This window comes from Podarcis melisellensis (assembly GCF_964234715.1).
Source record: "Podarcis melisellensis genome assembly, chromosome: 10".
In the NCBI taxonomy this organism is placed as follows: Eukaryota; Metazoa; Chordata; class Lepidosauria; order Squamata; family Lacertidae; genus Podarcis; species Podarcis melisellensis.
Genome location: NC_138542.1, coordinates 57,274,879 through 57,299,933, shown reverse-complemented (window position 1 = coordinate 57,299,933; position 25,055 = coordinate 57,274,879). Strand labels below are relative to the sequence as shown.

Genomic DNA, 25,055 nt, shown 5'->3' with positions numbered 1-25,055 from the left:
ATCCACTAAATTTGCCCTGTTGAAGCAGCCTCTTCCTCATTAGCTGTAAATTACCAAAAAAATCCTCCAGTACACCCCGGTCTATCTTTTGCCTACCATGGTTGGAAGGAGAGTGAGACACACTTATGGACTTTTTCTTTCCTTTTTGCCTCAGATGCCAAAATAACTAAACAAGCCTTGGGCGCTATGTGCCATTTGCTGCTGCACCTCATGCATCAAAATGTTGTACATTGGCTTTGGTCCAGTTGGTGGACCTTGGGGCACTTGTGCTCTCTCTCTCTCTCTCTCTATATATATATATATGATTGATCTTGCCATTCAAAGTCAGCCCACTCCAGTGCAGGCCTCTTAGCCAGCTTCCTCCCAACTTTGCTTCTTTTCCTGAAGGTCAGAATTTCGCCTGCCTGCCTTGACCCTGCTAAGGGGTCCAAACTGGTCCACAGGTCCATTTTACCAAAGCCATACCCACCTATCAGCTGTCAGCAGTGGATTAAATGCACTGGCAAAGCAGACCCTGCAAAGACCAGGACCGAACTCTCCACTCATCAGCTGATGTATGGGGAAGTCCTCGTGGGTATTGCTTCACCAGAATGTTTCCTGTGGGTCCCACCCACTCATCAACTTTGACGGGTGGGTGGGACCACTCCCACCCATCAGTCACTTGCTATAATCATGATGTCAGATGACTGAAAGGTGGGTGGCTCTGCTCCTGTCTGTGGGATGAGAAGAGATAAAGATCTGGCCCACCAAGTCATAGAAGGTTTCCCACCTCTGCAGTAGTTATTTATCAAGCACATTAAAGTTGTGCTAGGTGCTGTGTAGTAAAGTCCCTGTCTCCAGCTTACTAACCTATCATACATTATTATTTCCTTCTTCTTCCTATTCTTCTCTGGCTGCAGCGCAACTAAAGATAACACAAGAGATGCAATTTTGTAACAAATCAAATAATTCCCCCCCCCTCTGTTGCATTGAGAACATTTCTTTCTGCTTTCTCAAATGGTCTTTCCTCCCCGAGGGGAAAATAAAAGAAGGATTCTTATCGAGATAAAGAGGAAGAAATAAACCATAACTGAATGCTGAAAAGAGGAGAGAGAAAATAATAAGAAGCAAATTCACAGTTGAGAGAGAGAGGTAGATGAAATCCCAGGCAAATCCAGGAGAAAGAATAATCTAGCAGACAAAGCAATGTAAACGAGAAACTGTGTGGGGAGGGGAAAGATTGGATGGGTAAGGAGACAGTGGGCTGTGTTCTCTCACACCTTGAAAAGCTAAAACCAACGAGGGATCAGGAATCTATTCCAGCCAGCCAAAGTAGCATCTCCAAGTAGCTATTCCAAAGTAATATCCCCAAGATGTATTCTTATTCTCAACCACCAGACACAAGGCAAGAACTCTGCCTAGCAGTAAAGAAAAAATCTCTTCATGTCACATATCTGTGGCTAAATCTGACCATGAGCACATTTTAATTCTTGACGTGGCGTTCTAGTGAGCATTTGGATTCACTACACTATGACTGCGTGGGCAGTCTGTTTCTATGCTGCATAAACAGAGGATTAACAGTTTACACAGTATAGTATTACAAAGCATTTGTGTTGTTAGAGAACACATGCAACAACAAGCTGGTCCCATTCTCCAAAACACAACCTCAGGCAATTATGGTACCTGATAACTTAGGCAGCTTTGTAAACTTAAACTGCAGTGAACTGAGGTTTGCCACAAAGCGTATACCTAGCAAGGAGCTTGATCCAGTACAACCTCTCTAATGATGCACCTGTGAGAGACACGTGGTTTCAAACATGTGTTTCTCACATTCACAGTTTTCACTTTTCAGCGGTACCCCTCAGATGTTTTCCTGGCAGGACTAGAACCAGGAAACCACAGACCTGTGCACTTATTGTCCTTTGTGTTGAGCCACTGGGGCTACACTGGTTTGAATGTCCATTGGGTCTCCAATTCCAGTGGTGCCAGTCGTCAAAGCTGGCTTTGGCTGTCCCTGACCTGGAAGGACTAAAAGCGCTTCCAGCTCAGATTATGACTTTGCCTGGGCAACAAGTCTCTACTGTGCCTGACCCCTACCTTCTGACTTCTGGACAATGACTCCTTGTTCCTGACTTTTGGCTCCCTGCAGCCCAGCACTGACACAGACAAATAATAAAGTACATGAGAATTGGACCAGCAATGCTAGGAACTGCTTGCCAATAGTATGTTCCTGGATAGATACTTCCGGTTAATCATAAACAGGGTTGTGTCTATCCTGCAATGTCACTAATGCACTAGGGCAAGACACAAATATCCAGCACAGAATTCAAGATGCAGGGAATTTCCACTTTTAAAGAGGGATCATGATAGTCTTGGAAGGGTTTGGGTATGCCTTGTGAGGAAGAGTTGGAGGGTAAAATGAATGCTAGAAAGGTTTTTTCCAGCTGAAAGGCGAATAGGGGTATCTGTTCCCTGCTTAATGTACTTGTTCAAGTCTAAAAAAAACAGAATAAACAATGTCAATGTATTTAAATAAATGCTAATTTGCATAATTTAAGCTTGATAAATTAGCCAATCTAATTGAATTTAGATTAGGTTTGGAAAGGACCGTAACTCAGAAAGTTGCACAGATCAAACTCTGATGCCCCTAGTTAAAATTATTTCATACAGAAGGCTCAGAGAGGTTTCTGCTCAGATTCTTATGTATTTATTATAGGATTTCAGCAGAAGTGTTCCAGGGTGGATTATAACAATATGGTCATATATTTAAAACAAATAAAATAAGAATTTAAATAAGAAAGCAATACAATCTGTAAGCAGTTGTGTCAGGCTTGTTATCTTCAGTTCTGACTATCTCTAGCCAGTCTTTATAAAGTGAATGGCATATGCAACTTCTGGCTACTATTATATCATCCCATCATCACCAGCTAAGGCGACCGTGCCTCCTTCTCCCTAATGGTTTCAGGAAAAGGAAAAGCAATTTTCCATTAAAGATTTTGTTCAATTAATAAACCAAAGAAAATTTACAAACCAAAGAAAACTCACGTACAATCAATTAAGAAGCAAAGAATAAATCAGATATCAATTCAAATCAGTATTTTAAAAAATGCTGTGCTTATTAAAAAAAACAAAAGAATAGTGTGGCACCTTAAAGATTAACTACAACAAAACCATAATTAGTTATTTCTATATTGCCCTTCACAAAAAATGGTGACAGTGTTGTTTAGAAATGTAAGATAATATAAAAACATAGCAAACAAAAACATTAAAATAATTATCTTAAGTTACATAATTGACATCATAAAAGTTAACTCATCAGCCACTAAAAGTCTGTGTCTTCCAGAATGCATTTGTGAAATCATGGGTTAAACAACTCGTTGTGTTTCCAAAATGGTGACTTTGCCAATGAATTATCCAATAGGAAACAAAAAGCCTACTGTATCTCAGGATATCTAAACAAACAATTTTCTAACATACTCTAATTTAGTTCATTTTTCCCTGCATAGATCCTACACTTTCTTTTTAAGCTAAGCTGGTGAATTTGGATCCTTCCCCAGTTTATGAGCAGCACCCAGTTTAGCATCTGGACGGAATGAGCTGAATTAGCCATCACAAAACGACACATCTCCCTGCCTTGTCTCACATCGTGATTTCATGTCACATGCTGTTTCTATTTGATGTTAAGAGGAATTTTAAAAAGAGACTGAGAAACAGCAGCAGATGTGGCACTTACATCACATTTAGCCCTAATAATAGTTTGCATTATCACCACCCATTAATAAGTCAGCCAGAACCACCATTAGACAATACGTGGTCATAATCCTAATTTGTCCTCAATACATTTTTTTTCTGACAAACCCAAAGAATCAGATCAGATTTTTGTTTCACAGCATTTAAAGCATTAATTGACTGTCCCTCTACTTCAAGTGGAAGACTTGCTAGCACAGGATGAATTCTGCTTGTCATAAATCTATTAGGTAAGATAACTGATCAGTACCAAATTTCATGTATGTCAGGGGGTGTTTAGTTCAAATAAACTGAAGAGCCAAAGTCTTCACTCAAAGTATGTCAAGGGGTAAAGCCCATACTTTTTCCTAAAAAGTACCTTTTACCTGAAACTCACCACACTGCCAGGATGCCCCCCCTCCAAGGTAAGATATGTTTGTCCCCTACCTATTTTTTCATATATACCATATTTTTCTGTGTATAAGACAATGCTTTTTGCTGTAAAAAAATTGGCAAAAATTGGGTGTCGTCTTAGACACGGATAGTGAATGCAGAGGGGAGACATGTGATTAATGGTAGCAGCAAGCAGGAGATTGGCAGAAGAGATTGGGCGGGTGATTGGTGGCTGCGGCAAGGCCTGCTGGCAATTGGCTGTGGCTGTGACGAGGCGGGCAGGTGATTGGCGGCTGCAGCAAGTGGGCGGGTGGGCTGTTGGTGGCAGTGAGCGGGCAGATAATTGGTGGCTGCGGTGAGGTGTGCAATTGGCAGTGGCTGTGGCAAGCAATCAGCAGTGGCGGGCAGATGGGTAAGTGATTGGCGGAAGTGACCTCCCCCACCCCCCCAAAAAAGCTAAGCAACTTAATTTCTTAATTTGGGGTTAAAAAAAATAGGGGTCATCTTATAAATGGGGGTGTCTTATACACGGTAAGATACAGTACACGCCCCAACCACTTAATAAAAAGATCTCTAAGGGGTATAAAATATTCATTTTAAAAATAGCAATAAAAACAGACATAAAAAACAGTGGACATAATACAACCAATGGCTTCAAGTTACAAAAAAATGAGATTTCAAGCACGCTGTTCAACAGTGGAACAGACTCCCACAAGAGGTGGTGGACTCTCCTTCCTGGGAGGTTTTTAAGCAGAGGTTGGATGGTCATCTGTCACGGATGCTTTAGTTGAGATTCCTGCATTACAGGAGGCTAGATGACTTTGGGGGTCCCTTCCAACTCTACAATTCTATGATTCTGTGAATTATCAAAATACAGATAAAATCAGCAGCTTAAAAGGGCGGAGGGGAAGGTAAAAAAATTACAAGGTAGGTTTGTCTAAGCAGCATAAAAGCTTTTAGAAGGTGTCAAAAACCATGCAATGAAGGCTCCTGCGTAATACAAATAGGCAGTAAATTCCAGAGAACAGGTGCTGCCACACTAAAAGATTGATTTCTCACAAGTGCAGAACAAACGTTATGTGTCACTAGTACATGCAGACTAAAGATATATTTGTTCACAAATGTCTCCAGCAGCTGGTGTTATTTATATTGGGTTCTTAAGGATATACAGTATTCTTAGTCTTTTACTGTATAGATTGTATTTTTATTGCCGTTCACTCCCAAGGAAGGAAGAAACATGAAATCAGCAACAACAGCAACAAAGAGTGACCCCCTCAGGTCACTGCCAACAAGATGGGTCAGTAGTGCCTGTGTAGTAAGGGGAGCCGTAGTAGTAGTAGTAAGGGGAGCCGTGGTCTACAAGAGAGACAACTGAAGGGCTAAATGGCTGTGCTGCTTCAGCCTCTGGATCACTTTTTTAAAAAATGTTCCTTTATGATTTCCTAAAACCTTTCTGATTCTATATGGAGGAGCATTCAGAAGAAATATCCCTCTACCTGCAGCCTGAATTGACAACAGTCCATTCTACCATGTCTGGGTTTTATCAAGTCCAAGCATGACCTCAGCTGGCAGAAATGTGCTTCATATTACTCAAAATAGGGTCCTGGTGTACTTTAATCGATTGGTTCCAAGAGTCAGACTAGCAGATCTAGAGTGCTCTATTGCTCCTAGCGCCCTATAGTGTTGACAGCATCAGTAAAGCCCTTATTTCTGCTGCGATGGAGCAGCATTCTTAAGCAGTGTCGCATCTTGTATGGTTATCAGTTCTCCACACTAGGATCCAGTCTCATTGGCTGGGTTCCTTTGCCAAAGCCTTCACTTCTCAGCTTGAATTTCACAGGGATCTGTCCTTAGCCAAGGGCTCTTTGTCCCCCTGCCTGGCATGTCTCACTGCATCCATGCCACTGTCCACCCATTTCGCTTTGCCAGGCTCTGATGCATTTTTATGTTGCACAAACCTGATTATTCCGTTCATGCCATGCAATTTTCCTTGCTCTCTAAGCAGCGGTAAGTTAAAATGACTGCTGTATATTTATTTATGTATTACATGCACATGACCCTCAAGGAGCCCAAAGCAGCACACGTACCTTATCCTTACAACTGCCTTGCGACATTGATGAGCCTGAAGGAATAGGACTGGCTCAAGGTCACCCAGTGAGTTTCTTGGCTGAGTGGGGATTTCAGCCCAGTCCGAGTCTGACACAATAACCCAGATACAATTCCCATCATCCCTGACCATTGGCTATACTGTCTGGGGCTGATGGGAGTTGGAGCCTAGCAGCCTCTGGAAGGTCCAGGTTCCCTAGCCCTGCCTTAACCACGGCATAAAATTGCTTGCCCACATGAACAACTGACTCAGATGATTTAATAAATAGGGCAGTTCACAATGATCACAATGCCATCCTGAATTGGAACCAACCCTGTTATCTCAGTCAAGGAGTTCTATAGAATGGGGTTCTATTGTACCCTGGACTTATAAATAGGCAGCATGCATCCATCACCCACATGTAGTACAAGTTCTGCAGACTCCTATTTGCAATAAATGTTTTGAAATAACTATTAATATCTCTTAAATGACAGAATGTCTATTAAAAGGCAGAATTCAAAACAGTTCCTTTGGTGAAGGACTTTAATTTGCTGCTCGAAAATTCCAGCTGCTATTTTTGATCATGAATATACTTGCATATTTGCTTAATATTTCCCAAATATTGGACACACCATGACATTTGACTTGAATATTCAATGAATGAATGACAATTGCTATTTGGCAGTTGATATGCAATGTGTATTTGACACCATTTAATGGCTGACACCCATTTATATTTTTCATGCAATTGTTTTAGCATTTGATGGATGACATGCAATGGTATTAGTCAGGTGACTAATTTGATGCCTGCTAAAGCTATCAAGAGATGGCAATGACTTGAGTTTCACATTTTGAGGTTAGAAGTTTGTATTTAAAATCCAAATTCTGAAGTCTGAATTTCACTTTCAAGAGATGAGTGGCAAAACTGGAAATGTTGGTGAACTTTGAGCATTTGCAAATATTTGTTTCACTTTTTATAGTCTTCTTTACATATTGAAAAATTGATGTGGGATCTGTTTTTCCATGGTTTCATCCGAGGGCCTTCTGATGATACCGTCATTGCAAGAAGTGAGGTTAAAGGGAACCAGGCAGAGGGCCTTCTCAGTAGTGGTGTCTGCCCTGTGCAATGAACTCCCAAGAAAATCAACATCTATCTGACTTTTAGAAGACATATGAATGCAGCCCTGTACAGAATTTTTTAATGTTTGAGGTTCTTTGTCTATTAATATTTTGTTGGAAGCCACCCAGAGTAGCTGGAGCAACCCAGTCAGATGGGTGGCATATAAATAATAAAATTATTATTATTATTATTATTATTATTATTATTATTATTATTATTATTATTATCCCACTGCAGTGCTGTCTTGTTCAAAGGTCCACCACACAGTGTGGATGAAATCTCAAAGGTCCTTGACTCACCTGCCTGAGATCAGGAGTAATAACTGGGCCTGCACCATTAAACCTGTTAGTATCGGAGTATCTTTTAATCATTACAGCAAAAGCTGTGGATATTTGGCTTGTACATCACTGCTGTAACACCTCCATTTCTTGATGCATATACATGTTCAATGCATTTTAAACTACAGATGAGCCAAATATTTTCTTCTTTCTAACCCCTTAGGAAAAGGCAACTTTTGCAGATTTTTTGTGTGGTACCTGCCATTCCCTTCCCTCACAAAATCCCATCCTAATGCAAGTATTGGAGTACTGCTGGGAATACAAAACAGTGCCTAAGCCGTCAACACATCTGCTCAACTTTCAGTGGCAAAAGTGGGCGGAACTACCATTCGGAGAAGAAGAAGAAACCTGTGATACCACCATCTCCCCCTCAAGAAACAGCCTGCAATTTTTTCTTCTCCCTACAGAAATTCAGTAAAATGGTTCCCACCCCACAATTTCTCTGCCCACAAATAGGGTGAACATTATTCAAGAGGACATTGGGACACAACTCTGTTTCAAACAGGCTGATAGCTTAGCTGCTGTCCATGGTACTGAATCTGTTCTGTGTCAACTCTTCTGTCCTGAACTCTAAATCTCTTTTAACAGCGTGTCGCTGGTTGAGCCTGGGCATTCAGCTGGAAGGATACTGTTTCAATTTTTTGGGAGGCATGACAGAATCACAAAGGAGGTGCATCAGCACTGCAAACAAATCCAGAATGCAGATAAATATGTGCACTTCATAACTTGATTTGCTGCCATAATTTTCAGGGTGACATCCCTGGGTGATGACAGCAGATAAAGCCTCAAAGCATCATGGCTGAATCTGAGAACAAGACGTTGGCATGGAAGACAGTCAGTCCTGCGTTTCTTATTCCAGCTGTGTTCAACCCTTGCCCCTCTTTAAATCCAATCACTCAAGATTCTGAGAATGCAGGATCATTACTCAATTATACTCATTTTACTGGGGCAATGAACAAATATAGCTAGAATTATTTTAACGCGAGTAATGGCTCATAATATTTACTCTAATTTTAGTGCTAAAGTAAGTAGCTGTTTGGGGTTGTGTAACGACTTTATCGCAGAGAAAATCCATTATATAAAGAACTAATGCATAGCCTGCTTTCCCCCCTCAAATGGAGAACAGCACCTCCTGCAAATGCAATTTCTGTTTGAAACTTACATAATTGTGTTTATTGAACTAAAGAAAAAAAAAGAACATAATGGCCTCAACTCTTAGCAAAACAAAACCAAAAAAACCACCCCAAATGGTTCTCATATTTATCTTTTTGTTCACATCTTGTGAATAGACCTACGTAAGACCTATGTAAGACCTACGTAAGATGCAACGTAACCCACTGCTGGAGGGCAAACTGCATGTTACACACATAATGCGCATAATGAAAATCCCAACTATTTTTAAAAATAAGAAACAGCCTTGGAAGGCAACAATTATTCCTTGCCCCAATAGGCATTTTCTGCATTTCTTTGCACAAACACACAAGAAGGGAGGGGGAGAGAGAGGGAGGGAGGGGGAGGGAGGTTCCATATCTGTGTCTATAAAAGTAATTATACATCTAGAGCCCAAGTGAGAAATTGTTGGGGTGAGTTTGAACAGAAAGATGGGTGACAAAGAAAGGGTGACATTCTAATGCTTGGGAAAGTATGGTTGGACACATAGAGTAGCTGAGCTTGGTTCATTGGCTTCTCCCCATCACAAAGAATACCCACGGGGGACAGAAATGAAGGCAGGTACAGCAGAGTTCAAGGGTGGTGCATCCCTAAGAATCTGGGGGGACGGGACCCAGCACTAGATTGGGTTTATACCATATGACTAATCACTTCTGTTGTACGAACACATCTTTGATTCATCAGAATCAGGTTTTGTTACTGGCAATGAAAAATTTATTCAGATACAAGGAGGATGCAAGTGTCTGAAGAACACAGACCTCTTGATGAGGCAAGAAAAAAAGTTCTCAGCTATTTCATGTTTCTTTTCCTTGAGGGCCAACATGGCAACCATGCTTTAAACCATAGATCTACTGAAATCTAGCGAGAAAGTTAGTTTAGACATCTATGGGCCTTGTAAATTGAAGTGAATTACAGTAGGATTTACCGGTATTTCCAAATCAACATGCAGGGGAAATAATGCTTACTTAACTTCTGAGTTAATTCTGAGTAAACATGTACAGGATAGCACACATTATCCAATCCCTAAGCTCTCAGGGCATGGTGTTAAGAAGAGGTAGCAACCCTGTGGCCCTCCAGATTTTGTTGGACTCAAACTCCCATCAACCCCAGGCTGTGTGGTCAGTGGTGATGGAAACTGCAGTCCCACAATGTCTGGAGGACCACAGGTTAGCTACCCCTCATCTTAAGGCAGCTGATGAAGTTACTTTAATTAAGCTAAGCAGGCTTTTCTAACAGAAAGCCAACATGCTCAATTCTCACAGGATTGGTTTGTGTCCCATAGATAGATAGAAAGATAGATAGAGAGATAGATATAGCTAGCTAGATAGATAGCTAGATAGACTCTGTACTTTTACAAAACATTAGGATTCCCCAAATATGCCAATACCTTGCTCCACACTGACCACAGTTTGACTACATTTCTGCCAGAATTTGCCACATGAGCTCATTATTGGAAGGCTTCCCTTCCCCCCTAAAAACCCCCCACTCTACTTCACATTTCAGACCACACTTTATTATTCAGAAACGCCCATAGCTGATTATGATGATGTAACAACAACAAACATTGCACACTGGCACTCTCTATTTGTAATTGCCTTGAATATATTTAAGAGCAAGCCTTTGAACCATGCTGCGATCTTGACTCCCTTTCTCTCCTATTTGCACACACTGAAAACTCTACCCTCTCCAACAAAACCCTGACTTGACGTTACCATACCCTAGCTGTGCCACCTCCTCACATCTGTATTATAACAATAACGCTGACTTTCACTATAAGGGTGGTATACACACACACTCAACAGCTGTATAGATGCTCTTTATTACTATTGTGTTCTTGTCCTGCCTGTGTATGACTTGACCAGTTGGCCATTTTGGGTCAGAGGATGCTGGACAAGAAAAGCTAACCCAGTAGCCAGGCTCCTCTGACATTCTTATTTACACTGGTCCTTTTGCCTGCAACACTGACCTCTTTGATGCAAGCAAGGTGGCACAATCTGTGTCATTCAAGTGGCCCAGCAGTCAGTATTCTGCATTGTCAATAATTATTTGGGTTTGATGGCAGTTACTTTAAATAATTCAGACTAACAATGTTTATTCGTGTTGAGAATGAAGCCATGAAACACTTTAATGTCTGCTTTTTACAGGTCAGTGACAAAAAAAGCCCCAAAACATTGTAAGTTGTTGGATTCTAATCCCCCCCAACAAAAATGGTTCAGACTCACAACCAAGTTGTCTGTGTGCCCAGGAATGCCTGTTTTGGGCTTCTGGTTATGCAAGTGAGCCCACCGAGAGAATTCTGTCAAGATAGAAAGGAAGCAGGATGTGAGACCATCTAGGTTAAGGTGTGTAATTCTTCCCTTGCTGTAATTCAATCATAAAAAGGGTCTTGAGGGAACAGCAAAAAAATGGGGATGGCTGCCTAGTGTTCTGAAAAATGGTGCGGGGGCAGAAATTATGCTCCATGCATCTGGGAGTAATTTGAAGCTGAAGCTGAGTCTTACAACAGGAAATTGTCTGATCAAGGTAGCTTTCTTGCCTGCTTCTTTCGGATACTAATCTGACATGCTTTTCTGGGGGGTAGGAGAAAAGGAGACACCAAACATTCCAGAACAGATTACCTTATTTTTAATTTAATTTTATTTTTTGCATTTGGGTGAGGGAAATGGTTGGCCTCTAAAGATTTAAGAGCAGCACTCGTGCAAGAGGTTCTTAGACAGAAAAGAGGAATGAAATGGAGCAACCAGCCTCATTCCCGCAGTAAAATCAACACATGCACCCCCCTCCCATCTATTCCTCCACCTCTCGTTCTGCAGGAAAGATCTGCATTAGGCCTCAACCACCTTTTATGCATAGCAGCAATTAACAGTTCTCTGCATAAGTGATCTCTTTCTTGCCAGAGAAATAATACTCACTGTATACTATAGTGTACAGTTTTGTGAATTTGTATGCGTGTTTTGGTGGCTTTTGCCTACAATTCCTTTTAAGGAAAATTTACATTATGAACACAGCATCACCAATCCACACAATGCTTCACAGCACAACATAAATGAAACAAATCCTACCACCTACAAGGCATTTAAAATCTGCATCTCTACAACTGGAGGAAGAGATGGCAGAAAGAAGAAAGGGTAACAGGGGGGTGAATGCACAGAAAAATGCAGTTAGGCTTTCTTTCAGCTACTGGATGGGGATTCAGGGGTTAAAGGCTTAGCGGAAGAACATAGGAAGCTGTCTTGTACTGAGTCAGGACACTGGTCCGTCCAGCTCAGTCCGGTGTACACTGACACCTTCCAGGATTTCAGACGGGGGTTTCTCCCAGCCCTACCAGGAGATGCCAGGGATTGAACCTACAACATTCTGCATGCAAATCAGATGTTCTAGCAATGAACTATAGTCCTTCCCAGAGGTAAATAGTACCCACTCTATGTATATATGACTCTACTTCTACCCTGTCTTGTCCGAAGCTCAGGTTCAACCCTGACATCTCCAGTGCTCAGATAGCAGGTGATAAGAAAGCCATTTCTCCATCAGAAACCCTAAAGAACCATGCTAATTAGAGGGAAAAGCAAAACTGGGCCAGATGGGCAAGTAGCTAGTTTCCCGAGTTTCCTCTCTCAGCTGTTGCCCTCAGGCTGGGGACACAAAGTACACCTTCTCAAGATTCATGAACACTTTACATTTTACCTTTTGCTTGCTCTATCAAGATGTAACAGACTGAGGTTGAATCCTGACAAGACAGAAGTACTGTTTTGGGGGGACTGGAGGTGGGCAGGTGTGGAGGACTCCCTGGTCCTGAATGGGGTAACTGTGCCCCTGAAGGACCAGGTGCGCAGCCTGGGAGTCATTCTAGACTCACAGCTGTCCATGGAGGCGCAGGTCAAATCTGTGTCCAGGGCAGCTGTTTACCAGCTCCACCTGGTACACAGGCTGAGACCCTATCTGCCCGCACACTGCCTCGCCAGAGTGGTGCATGCTCTGGTTATCTCCCACTTGGACTACTACAATGCGCTCTACGTGGGGCTACCTTTGAAGGTGACCCAGAAACTACAACTAATCCAGAACACGGCAGCTAGACTGGTGACTGAAAGCGGCCCCCAAGACCACATAACACTGGTCTTGAAAGACCTACATTGGCTCCCAGTACGTTTCCAAGCACAATTCAAAGTGTTGGTGCTGACCTTCAAAGCCCTAAATGGCCTCGGTCCAGTATATCTGAAGGAGTGTCTCCACCCCCATTGCTTTACCCGGACACTGAGATCCAGCACCAAGGGCCTTCTGGTGGTTCCCTCACTGCGAGAAGCTAAGTTACAGGGAACCAGGCAGAGGGCCTTCTCGGTAGTGGCGCCCTCCCTGTGGAACGCCCTCCCACCAGATGTCAAAGAGAACAACAACTACAAGACTTTTAGAAGACATCTGAAGGCAGACCTGTTTAGGGAAGCTTTTAATGTCTGATGTATTACAGTATTTTAATATATTTTTTTGGAAGCCGCCCAGAGTGGCTGGGGAAGCCCGGCCAGATAGGTGGGGTATAAATAATAAATAATAATTATTATTATTATTATTATTATTATTATTATTATTATTATTATTATCTCCAGAAGTTTTTGGACCACTACTCCCATCATCCTTAGCTAGCAAGAACTGTGGTCACGGATAATGGGAAATGTAGTCCAAAAATAGCTGAAGACCCAAGTTTGGGAAACACTGCTCTAAGTGAGCTGAGTGAGAACCTGCTGGAGAGAACTTTAAACCATCTCCAGTATAACAGATGTAAACTTTGCTATTTAGAGTTAACGGAGTAGGGAACACACAGAACTATAGGAAAGAAGATGAGCCCATGTCACAAAACTCAGAATGTGAGTATGCACCCTGAGCCACAAACATGGATACACAAATGGCCTGGGTTCAACGTGACTGAAAGAATCCTTATCCCCATTAAGTATCCTCACTCATAAAGTAACATCAGCAAGGTTGAGAAAAAGACCTAACTGATAATTCCAGTTATCTTGAATTACCTCCTTGGGGAACCTCATCAGTTCCAGTCCTTATTTCTCTTTAAAAATTAATCCTACAGAGTAGCAAAGGTGTTCCTGTATTCTTGTTCAAACATGCCTTGCTATTACACCCAAAAGACTGAGATTTTTAGCTGGCTCTTTATTTCTGCTTGTGATGCTCTTTCATTACAGCTCTATACTGTTTTTATAAAATGATCAACTTATACATATAAGTAGAAAAATTACATTAAGTTCAAGAAAGACAGGACACTTATAAAATCAGAATTTAAGTTAGTTTCAATTCACAGAAGCCTCCAGATAGCACCCTGATCCTAAGACTCACCAGTAGTGCATCAAGTGCTTAGGATGAGGAATGCCAAGAGCTACACCAGAGTAAGTTCACAAAATACAGCATTGTACTGGCAATGCAACACACCAGTGCCACAGACCAGCAGGCAGAGCTGAGTTTGCTAAGCTGTCATCCTCAGAATAGGACTTATTTGAAAGCAAATGCCACTGAAATCAATGGGACTTACTGATGACCAAGTATGAGCAAGACAGAGATGGAGAACTACTCAAAAGGTAACTTTGTTTAAGTGCTTTGTGGAGTACAGTTCTTTGTGGTGAAGTTCTCCTTCTCATTTTACCTGTCTATTTTGTTACTCTGCTATCCAATCTTTCCTCCAATGCATCCGTGGTGTTCTTAGATGGTCACCCATCCAAAAACTAGCCACTTCAAGATATACCTAGTTTCATCAACGTGGTGGCCTCATGTGCCTTCAGAGCACACTCTGAGACCAGGATGGAAGCCAATAGGCCCTTTTCATATCTATCTAGAATGATGGGTGGGTGAAGACTGCAGCACAGCTCCTCCTCATGCCCCTCCAGTACCTGTAAAAGGGAAACCATTGCCTCCAGGTGACTGTAGACCTACCATGCCAACACTGTTGGCACAGGAAGTTATGGCATCAAACCAGTTTCCTATGTGACTGCTTCACTTCCAAGGTCATAAGAACAGGAGGGGACATGATGAAACCACACAATGCCAGCACCACACCAGGAAGTGTGCAAGAGCACTCCATGCAGGAAAATGCCCCAGTGGATCATCCCCTAAGTAAAAGCCACCCCAAAGTGCTCTCTTCACGATATGCATTCCCAATCATGATACATGAGATCTTTAAAAAGGTAAAGGACCCCTGACAGTTAAGTCCAGTCGCAAACAACTCTGGGGTTGTGGCGCTCATCTCGCTTTACAGGCCGAGGGAGCCGACGTTTGTCCGCAGACAGCTTTTCTGGGTCATGTGGCCAGCATGACTAAGCTGCTTCTGGCGAAACCAGAGCACAGAAACCAGAGCACAGAAACGGCGTTTACCTTCCCGCCAGAGCAGTACCTATTTATCTACTTGCACTCTGACGTGCTTCCAAACTTCTAGGTTGGCAGGAGCAGGGACCGGGCAATGGGAGCTCACCCAGTCGCTGGAATTCGAACCGCTGACCTTCCAATTGGCAAGCCCTAGGCTCAGTGGTTTAGACCACAGCGCCACCCACATCCCTTTTATGAGATTTTTAGCTGAAGATAATAGAAGGACTGAGCACGGGAAGTTAGTGGCACAGCAAATGTGTTCAGTCTGTCCGGAGCAACCCCCTTTCCATTCTGTGCTTTGCACAGTGAGCTCTTCTAACGCATGACTACAGTGTCTTCAAAGCAGACTGGTTCCCAGATGATATCACAGTAATGATATCATAATAAAGCAAGGCCTTCGAGTGGTCCTTGAAGATGAGAGGGCATACATATACATGTAGAAGAATGAGCTGTCTGCAGTTTTGTTTCCAAAACATAATGCATTTGCAAGGGACTACAATATCATTATTCAGCCCTTTCAGGTGATGTGGGGAGGGAATCAGTTCAAGCCTCTTCTACCCATGCATGATAGTTACATATTAAGGAAGCTCATGTGTGTACTGCTTAGAGAGTGGCCATTTTCTACCCCGATTATCATTCCAGTCAAGCAACAGGAGTCCCGGATCAGACGAAAGAAGCAGTTCCAAAAGCAGCTACTACAGCATTTAGGGTTCAAATTACAACTGTGAAAATACTAGAATATTATAGACAAAGGATGGTAGGGATAGCTTTGCTCACGCATGGTTTTGAACATAGGGTACTTTCAATAACCCATATTTCCTGTCACCACCACCTCCCAACCCAAAATTTACTGCATAAAAAGACCCTGATATTGCCTTGTAGGCACTTGGGGAATATTCAACACAGTAGTCAAAAGCAGTAAAAGATATTTCAAGAGGAAGTTCTTATGTATGTATAAAGGGTGCTGAAGACAAATCTCCTAAACATATTGCACTTTGCATCTTTACTCAAACTATTTCTCTGGTTAAGCTATAGAATAAAACAGAAGGCTATCTTAATTATGGTGAGCAGAGAGGGCACCAGGGGTTGCTCTTCTGTCTCCTTTCAACAATGAGTGCCAGAGTCCTGAAGACCTTCCTACCTGGGCATTTGGATAAGAACTAACCAGGTATAGTCCCATCCCCTTCTTCCCTGTTTGCAATAAATAAGATTCGTATCCCAGGAAAGAGCTATTCAGAACCATGCATTGAAACCGACTCATCATTCTGCTTAGTGACGTATGTGAGAAATTAGGAGGAGATGAAAGGGAAATCTTGCCAATACTACATTTGTAACACTGGCTTCACTGCATAAAACCCACTAGGTTTTGGGTTTTTAAAATAGATTTATGAAATTCCTCTCTAACACAATTGTTTTTACGCTGATATAGTAGCGCCGTTTGAATCGCATTTCAATACGTGGAATTTGCAGCAGAAGAGACCTTGCAGCTTCATTTGGAGGGAATATGGGCCCGATCCTGCAATTTACTTACCCCCTGGCAAAACACATACCTGCAAAACACATACTACTATTAGCCAATAAACAAGATGTTGACTTTTTGATTACAAGCTGCTCATAGCAAAGGGCTAGCTATAGTTTGGAGAAATATTCATTTTGCACATTGAGGGAAAGATGACTACCATTATGTGTTCTTTTCTCTGACCAGCCTCATTCAGAGAGAAATGGGCCACCTCTCCAAACAATGAAAGATTTCACAGTTCTGCTGCTAGTCCCATATTTACAGAAAACATCCTATATACAAATGAAGATCAGAAAATATTCCCCACTTACAACAAATAGGAGAGGGTAGAAGGAAGCAAGAAACCCACTCCTGAAACTATAAATGAAATGTTGTTCATGGGCCTCAGTGCCATTAAAGTCAAAGGTCAAGGCTTGAATTTAAAAACGCAACTTTACTTCTACATCCTTGAAGTACCTGCAAGTGAATTTTTATTCTCATCTCTCCCCTGTACCATAGCAGCTCTGGCTTCTATCATCCACATGTATGCAAAGAGGTTAATGGAATCTGTTGCCTGAAAAGACCTTGGAGAGAAAGGTGAGATATCTCTAAGCTAGATGCATTTGCAAAGGTACTAGGCAATTACAATTCAGTTTATGCATAACCCAGGAAAAAACATGATTCTTCTGTACCACTTTAGAACCTTCATTGCAGCAAAATTTGAGCTCTTGAATAACACATATGCATACATAAGATTCACACAGTCACACTGTACACAAACACACAACCAGGCTTTCTTTGCTGATAAAGAAAACCCCTTAAAACAATTCTTTGCCACTTCAGAAACCGAGAGTCACCCAAACACACTTTATAAACCCACAGGTAGAAGAAATCTGAACCACAAATATACTGTATGAAGGTTCGTGTCAATAGGCAAAGGTATCTGCAATGTTTTCCTACTGCATCTTTAATGAAAGGGGAAATCCTAGTTGTGTAATAGGAGCTATTACGGTTTGGAAATTTTTGTTCTGTAAAGCAGCTGCACTGCCCAAACAATTGAGCAAAATCTGACACCAGCCTATGCCTTCCTAGGAAATCCTCTTTTCCTGCTTTGGCTATCACAAACATATTTACAACCGGCAGAAAACAAGCAAGGCATGCTTTGCAACAGAAAAGGGGGGAGGGGGAGAGTGGCTTGTGTTTTCAAAAATGTAAACTTCTTCTGACGATATATCATCACACATAGGAGAAAGGAAGCTAGGAAGCAGGGAACTGAACGCCCCTTGCCGAGGCAGCATTTCGTTTCTCTGGCATCCTATGGAAATTGGAAATACACCGGGGAAGGGATTTCCCCACCCGCCCACTCCGTCAGATTGCAGCGGCAGTATGCGGGGCAGGATCCTTGCTCCTAGGATCTTCCTGCCGTCTTCTGAACCGGATTGCACACCGATGGAGACGGCAGCGTTAAGCGGGGTGTATGAAGGCACCAAATAAACGAATTTCTCATTTTGGGGGCGGCGGGGGAGGGGTTGGTTCTGGGAGACCCAGAGCCCCCTCTTTCCTCCTCGCCTCCCTCCCGCTTCCCCTCCCCTTCCTGACTTACTCTGGTCTCCTGCTCAAGACGCCTTTGGCGATGGCCGGGGGTGGCTTGTGCTGGAGCAGGACCGCGCAACAGCTCTTCTCCCTGCCGTCCTTCTCGGGGTGGTGGTGGTGGTGGAGCGGAGGGTGCTGGTGGGCGGCGGGCGTCCGGCTGCCGCTGGGGCTGGCCTGAGCTTGCTTGCTGCTGCTGCCGCTGCTGCTGCTGGGAGGCTGCGGAGGCGCCGGGAGCTGTTGCGGGTGCTGAAGCGGCTCCTGCCGAGGCTGCTCCGGAGGTGGCGGCGGCGGCGGCAGCGGCGGCGAAGGCTGCTGCTGCTGGCCCTGGGGAGGACCCGGTGGGCAAGCCGGCGGCGGAGCAGGGAGCCTGGGCTGCTGCTGCGTGGGCTCTTCGGGCAGCGCGTGCTGCTGGCGGAGGCTGCGGTTCTCGGAGCTGAGCTCGTCCAGGCGCCTCTCCAGCTCGTCGATGCGCTGGCGCTGCGTGTGGATGAGGCTCTGCTGGTTCTGCACGATGGCGGTGAGCTCCTTCAGGTAGAGCACGGCGCGCACCGGGTTCTCCAGCAGGCTCTCCATGCCCCGCGGCGGGCCCCGGCGCCCGCCTCGCCTCGCCTTCCGCCTGACAGGGGACTCCGGCCGAGGGGAGACGAGGAGCAGCAGCAGCAGGAGGAGGAGGAGGATGCCGCCTCCGCGCCCGCGCGCCTTCTCCTCGCTCCCTCGCTCGCGTGGACACACGCGCACACGCAGCCCAGAGCCTACACACGCAGCAAGGGCGGCGGGCGGCAGCCTCGCGGCCTCCGCGTCACGCGCAAGCGGGGCGGGCCCAGGGCGGAGACGCGCCGCCCACCCGCTCGGGCGGGAAGGAGGCCGGGAGGCCGGGGCGCTTCCCCGGGGAGACGCGGCAGGCGAGGGGGCGAAGTTGGCGGCGGGCGTGAGGCGAGCAGGGCTGGAGAGAGGCTCGTGGGGAGGAGCGCGTGACGAGACTTTCTGGAACAGGCCTGTTCTCCTCGCCCCTCCCGCCCCGCGCAGCCGGGGGAAGGGAGAGAAATTGGGGGAGGAGGGCAGCAGGGAGGGGCCGGGCAAGAGGGGGGGAAACGAGCGAGCGAGCGCGGGGCAGGAAGGGGGGAAGGCGGGAGGAAGGAGCGGGACGGAAGGGGGGAAAGGTGAGCGGAGTCACGAAAGCACAAGGAGAGGGTCGGGGAGCGTGAGGGAGCAGGGGGCCCTTTAGAGCGGGAGCAAGGAAGGCGGACGACGTGCGGGGAAGCAAGAAACTCGGATGTGGGAGAAGGAAGCGAGGTAGGAAAATAAAGGGCTGTGTGGGAAAGGAAACGGCGCAGGGCAAGTGGCCTCGTGCGCACTTCGAAGCCCACTCTTTCCCTCGGGGGATTCTGGCCACTGTAGTTTGCCCCTCAAAGAAGTACTACAGTGGTACCTCGGGTTAAGAACTTAATTCGTTCCGGAGGTCCGTTCTTAACCTGAAACTGTTCTTAACCTGAAGCACCACTTTTAGCTAATGGGGCCTCCTGCTGCCGCCACGCCGCCGCAGCACAATTTCTGTTCTTATCCTGAAGCAAAGTTCTTAACCCGAGGTAATATTTCTGGGTTTGCAGAGTCTGTAACCTGAAGCATTTGTAACCCGAGGTACCACTGTATACCGTTCCCAGCAACCCTCAACCAACCACAGGGCCCAGAATTCTTTGAGGAGGGGAAAATGTGCTTCAAAGGTATAGCGTGTGTGCAGCCTACTTGCCCCGCTACTTTTCACTGTATACTGTGGCTGCCTTCCTCCCCATTTATCCCCACCCCATGCAATCCCATCAACACCAGATGACCTGTTCTACATGCCCCTTGGTGCGGACAGAAGGAGTTGGCCACTTCTGTTGCGTCACTGGCTGGGCATCGTGCGCCCCCTCGGGAGGCCTGCCTAGACCCATCCTTGAGCAGATTCCATTCCCTGACCAAAACATGGCAATTTGGGGAGCTTTCAACAGAAACTGTTAGCTAGTTGTGGGCTGCTGTGTATTTTTCTTATTCTGCAGCTTTCAGCAGCCAATTGCCGCTGTGCTATTTGCTGATCTTTTTTACTTTGTGTTTTGCATGATGGGTGGGTTGATGCTTCTTGTTTAGATTCTTTTTGGAGGGGAAAGCAGGACACCATATATAGCATGTTTCTTAAATATCAACACTTAGTCAATAGCATGAAAGATTCTTCATTTTCTTTGCTAGAGAAACTGCTGTGTACCACCTCTGCCCAGATTTACTCTGCTTCCCTCGCTCTCCTGTTTCCCTCACTGCTTTCTTGCAAATGCCATGGAACAGTTCCGACTTCCAGCCCCGTGAGCAAGAGGAGCTGTTACATCATAGAAACCCCACAGCCATCTGATGCGGCAGGCCTGGGTTGCCTTCATTTTTCCTGATCATAGGAACTAATTTTCTAGATTTTGCCCTTAATATTCCAGGCCAAGATTTTATACAAAATGTGCAGAATAATTCTGGCATGCTTTTGACTGGCATTCTCAATAACGGTCTGGCATCTGCTTCCTCTCCTAATATGGAGCAGCTGGAAGAAAAGAACATAAATCCCTATGAAACAAAGGTATATTTATTGGTAACAGAAATATTGCATTCCCTCCCCCCCCTTCCTTTAAAGTTCTGCGTGAAAGTCTCCTTTACTGGTGAATTTTATTCTCCTATTCTTATTGGTATCATTCCCCAGTTTGCCTGTTTCTCCATTTTCTGCTTAATTTCTTAAGGATAAATGTTTTAGCTCAAACCAGAGTGAAAGTTGCACTTCTTCTTCTTCTGCTTCTACTTCTGGCTTGGAGCCTGCAGTCTCAGAAGAGTGTGATATTGTCCTGGTTATTCAGCCAAGCAGGGAAAAGAATTTTGCATATGCTCAGAAGAATGGAAGCTTTTTTGGGGCCACTGTATACCAGCTTTTGGGACGTGGGTGGCGCTGTGGTTTAAACCAATCAGAAGGTCGGCGGTTCTAATCCCCATGACAGGGTGAGCTCCTGTTGCTCGGTCCCTGCTCCTGCCAACCTAGCAGTTCTAAAGCATGTCAAAGTGCAAGTAGATAAATAGGTACCACTCCAGCGGGAAGGTAAACGGTATTTCCGTGCGCTGCTCTGGTTTGCCAGAAGCGGCTTAGTCATGCTGGCCACATGACCCGGAAGATGTATGCCGGCTCCCTCCGCCATAAAGCGAGATGAGCACCACAACCCCGGAGTCGCCCACGACTGGACCTAATGGTCAGGGATCCCTTTACCTTTTTATACCAGCTTTTGGGGAACGTTTCGTGTCCTGCTTTTGTAGCTTGTTAGAGGTATCTAGTTAGTCACTGTGAGAAGCCAGGGGGGGTTGACTAGATCAGGGATGGGGAATTTTTTTCAAGGGCCTCATGCCATTACAAGGAACCACATGCCAGTGGTAGGTGAGACTAGAGACAAAAAATGTGGGGAGTGATTCTTACCTTTGCACAGTAGGCTACATTCCAGCCATGCAAGAGCCAGGTGTTTCTACACCTATACACACACACCTGCTTGGAATCGGAATTGTAGAGTTAGAAGAGGTCATGAGGATCATCTAGTCCAACCCCCTGCAATGCAGGAATCTCAATTAAAGCATACATGACAGGTGGGCATCCAGCCTCTGCTTAGAAACCTCCAATGAAGGAGAGGAAGTTCTCCACCCACCCTCCATTCAAACAAGCAAGAGGATTATTGCAGTTTTTAGGACACATTCCAGGGAGGCAAAAGCACATGGAGGTGGCACAGAACAGAGTTGGTGAAGAGTGTGGCCTGGAGAGACTTTTGAGGGCTAGAAAGGCCCCCAGGCCTAAGGTCCTCCAGTTCTGGACTGGATGGACCCTTGAGCTAATCCAGCAGGGCTCTTCCTATGCTTGCCACTCACTGTTGGGCATTTTGTATGTAGAAGGAGGGCCTGATAAATTTCAGGGCCCCTGTTTTGTAAGCCACTTTGAGTTTCCTTTTGTTAAAAAAAAAGGATGGTGACTTATAGATTCAGTAAATAATAGGGGATGCAATGTATCTGCATACTCTGCGAAACAGAAACACATTGCAGGTCGCAGGTCATTTAGAGCCAAAATGAATTGCTAGAGTTGAGCCAGCAACAGAGGCCACTGTCCAAGGAGGCCATTCAACATTAGGATGAAGAACAGAAGAAAGAGAACAAGAGCCAAAGGTAAGAACAAGGTAAGAGACTGTGTAGGTAGTGTAAAAGGGCTGCTTCAGCCATGATTGTCATGAACTATCTGGCTGGCAGACTCCAGTCCTGTTCTCAATGGATTCTCACCTGTTGTCCCAGCTCTTGATGAAACTCCATTCTTCCAGTTACATGCTGGACAGCAGCCAAGGCTCTTGGAAAAAACCTGAGCTGTAGTGTCCTGGGTGTAAATGCTGTAACTTGAATGTTGACACAGAACATTTCTACTTCATATTTCTATGATATTTCTGTGTTCTGTTGTCACAGAGCATGTGAAAGTTTGAATTGGCTCAATTCCCACTGAAAATTGTCAGGAAGATGTGGACTAATCATGTATACTGTATATTGATAAGTGGCATGCCACCATCACAGTGTTTCTCACAGGAATTTAAATTAGTGGGTTGGATTATCTGAGAGTGAGAGATAAGGGGTGAGATTATTCACCCTTGGCAAAGATGGGCTCAGGCTGTATAAGTGGGGGAAGGGGAGTGATATTTCATAGCCATGATTGTTTCGTTCGATTTAACAAGTTTTAATTAAAGCTAGGGTGCTTCTAGACAGGGGCTTGTTAATGGAGTTTTAAGGTATTGCAATTTATGGGATTTTCCTTCCCCCCGCCCCTGGGAAGGGCCAATGTGGATTAAATGGGGAGGGAAATAACAGACTCATTTTGATGCCAACAATGCCATATGGATGCTGCAAAAATCAAATAAAATTCATGCATGAAGATCACCAATTCCACAATAAATACCTGTCTGGAAACACCCACAGAGAAACACTGCACCCCCTGCAGGGTTTATGCCAGCAGGCGCCAGGAGACCCAGTTTCATATAGGGCAGGCTTTGCTGCAGCAGAGCCCCAACTTTGCTTTTATAGGAATCATTCACTTCTATGGGAGAAATAAAGAGACCCCAGTGACCTCAACTATTGAGAATCAAGCCTAGTCCTACCTGCACAGCACCTTGTGTTGGTTCCAACCTGTGTTCTGTTTCTTGGCCACACTGCAGCGTGGAGGAATTATTGGAGGCTGGCTTCTATACCTACAGGTTTCTTATGTTTCTTTTGCAATTTCCCAGAAGATTGAGCATTAAGTATGATCAATAAGCCTACAGTGTGTATCTGTTTGGGGTTTCCCCCCTCCTTTCCTTTAAAGCAAAATGAAAAATGTTGTCTTCCATTGAAACTGGCTATCATCCAATTCATCCTATTAATGTGAGGGAGGCAGCTTATGAATGGCACAGCTCAAGCAGATGTGTAGACAAGACCAAAAAGAAAACAAGCTACCATTCAGGCGGCTTCAGGAAGGTTGCCCCTTCTCCCTGGAGATGCTCCAAGGCATGACCGGAGTCCCTACGCAAAAGTACCTTGGTGTCAGAATTTGCACAGGCAGAGCTCTGTTCATCAACATTCTGTTGCTGACACCATCATCCTGAGCAGGCAGAATATCAGGCAACAGCTGGAGCACAGGGGGAGAGATGACAGACAAGCAACGGCCAGTTTTTACCCTGCATTTGTGCTTGTGTGTGTGCATGCGTGAGTGTGTACATATAGAAAAAAACAGTTTAATAAGAGCACAGCAGCCAGCATTATAGGAAGCAAAGCTGCTTAGCTGGATTGAAGCATCTTAGGTGATAAACCTGCATCTGGGTTGTACCACTTCAGCAAGGCCATTAAATGGCCCTCCGTCCAAAATTACCCCTCCACCCTGAAAACTAGATATCCATGAGAAAGACTCTAGCTTACTTGTTCCCTAATATGTTAGCTTACTACATGGAGCAAGTTGTTTTGTATACTGAATTTAAGATTCATTTGCGAGAACTACCCCCAACCAGCCCTGGCTGTCTGAAGTGGTGCAGCCCAGACACAGGTTTAGCACCTTAGTGAGAAATAGGCTTGAGAAGCAGTAAGAATTACCTAATGCAGGACTTGGAGCAAGGTATATGAACTGGCTTTGCAGATGGTTTGTGGGAGCTCAGTCCACAATGAATGGGAGAATGCCAGGAGTAGAGTTGGGCCAATGGGAAAGAGGAAAGAGTAGAATGCCTGAGACAGGAACTGCAGGGCTTTGTTCTGAAGAGCCCTCCTGGATCAGACCAAAATCTAGATCTTGTTGGCCAACCAGATGCCTCCATGAAGCCTCTGAGCGAGGCACAAAGACAATAGCCCTCTTCCACTCTTGGTCCCCAGCAGCTGGTACCCCTTCATATTTACTGACTTTGAACATGAAGATTGCATAAAGGCATTGTGACTAATAGCCAGTGATTAAAGGTAAAGGTACCCCTGCCCGTACGAGCCAGTCGTGTCCGACTCTAGGGTTGTGCGCTCATCTCACTTAAGAGGCCGGGAGCCAGCGCTGTCCAGAGACACATCCGGGTCACATGGCCAGCGTGACGAAGCTGCTCTGGCAAGCCAGCACCAGCGCAGCACACGGAAACTCCGTTTACCTTCCCACTATAAAGCAGTACCTATTTATCTACTTGCACTTAGGGGTGCTTTTGAACTGCTAGGTGGGCAGGAGCTGGGACTGAAAGACGGGAGCTCACCCTGCCGCGGGGATTCGAACCGCCGACCATA

At 44.8% G+C, this 25,055-nt stretch overlaps 1 protein-coding gene and 1 long non-coding RNA gene across 8 annotated transcripts in view; one reads left to right on the top strand and one right to left on the bottom strand.

The window, feature by feature from the left end:
• The window catches only part of IQSEC3 (IQ motif and Sec7 domain ArfGEF 3), a 133,745-nt gene extending 114,712 nt beyond the window's left edge, over window positions 1-19,033 (bottom strand). For 5 of the 7 annotated variants that reach the window (XM_081926801.1, XM_081926806.1, XM_081926804.1 and 2 more), the window contains exon 1: window positions 18,271-19,033. In XM_081926801.1, coding sequence (XP_081782927.1) covers window positions 18,271-18,833 — 563 coding nt within the window. In that variant the 5' untranslated portion in view covers window positions 18,834-19,033. The remainder of the gene's footprint in view (window positions 1-18,270) is intronic. The other 2 variants (XM_081926802.1, XM_081926808.1) reach the window with 1 other exon arrangement.
• Window positions 19,034-19,483: 450 nt separating this feature from the next.
• Window positions 19,484-20,924, top strand: LOC309378924. Its single transcript, XR_014172297.1, has 2 exons — window positions 19,484-19,553; window positions 20,484-20,924. It is a non-coding gene; the product is annotated as an uncharacterized lncRNA (long non-coding RNA).
• Window positions 20,925-25,055: the final 4,131 nt, after the last annotated feature.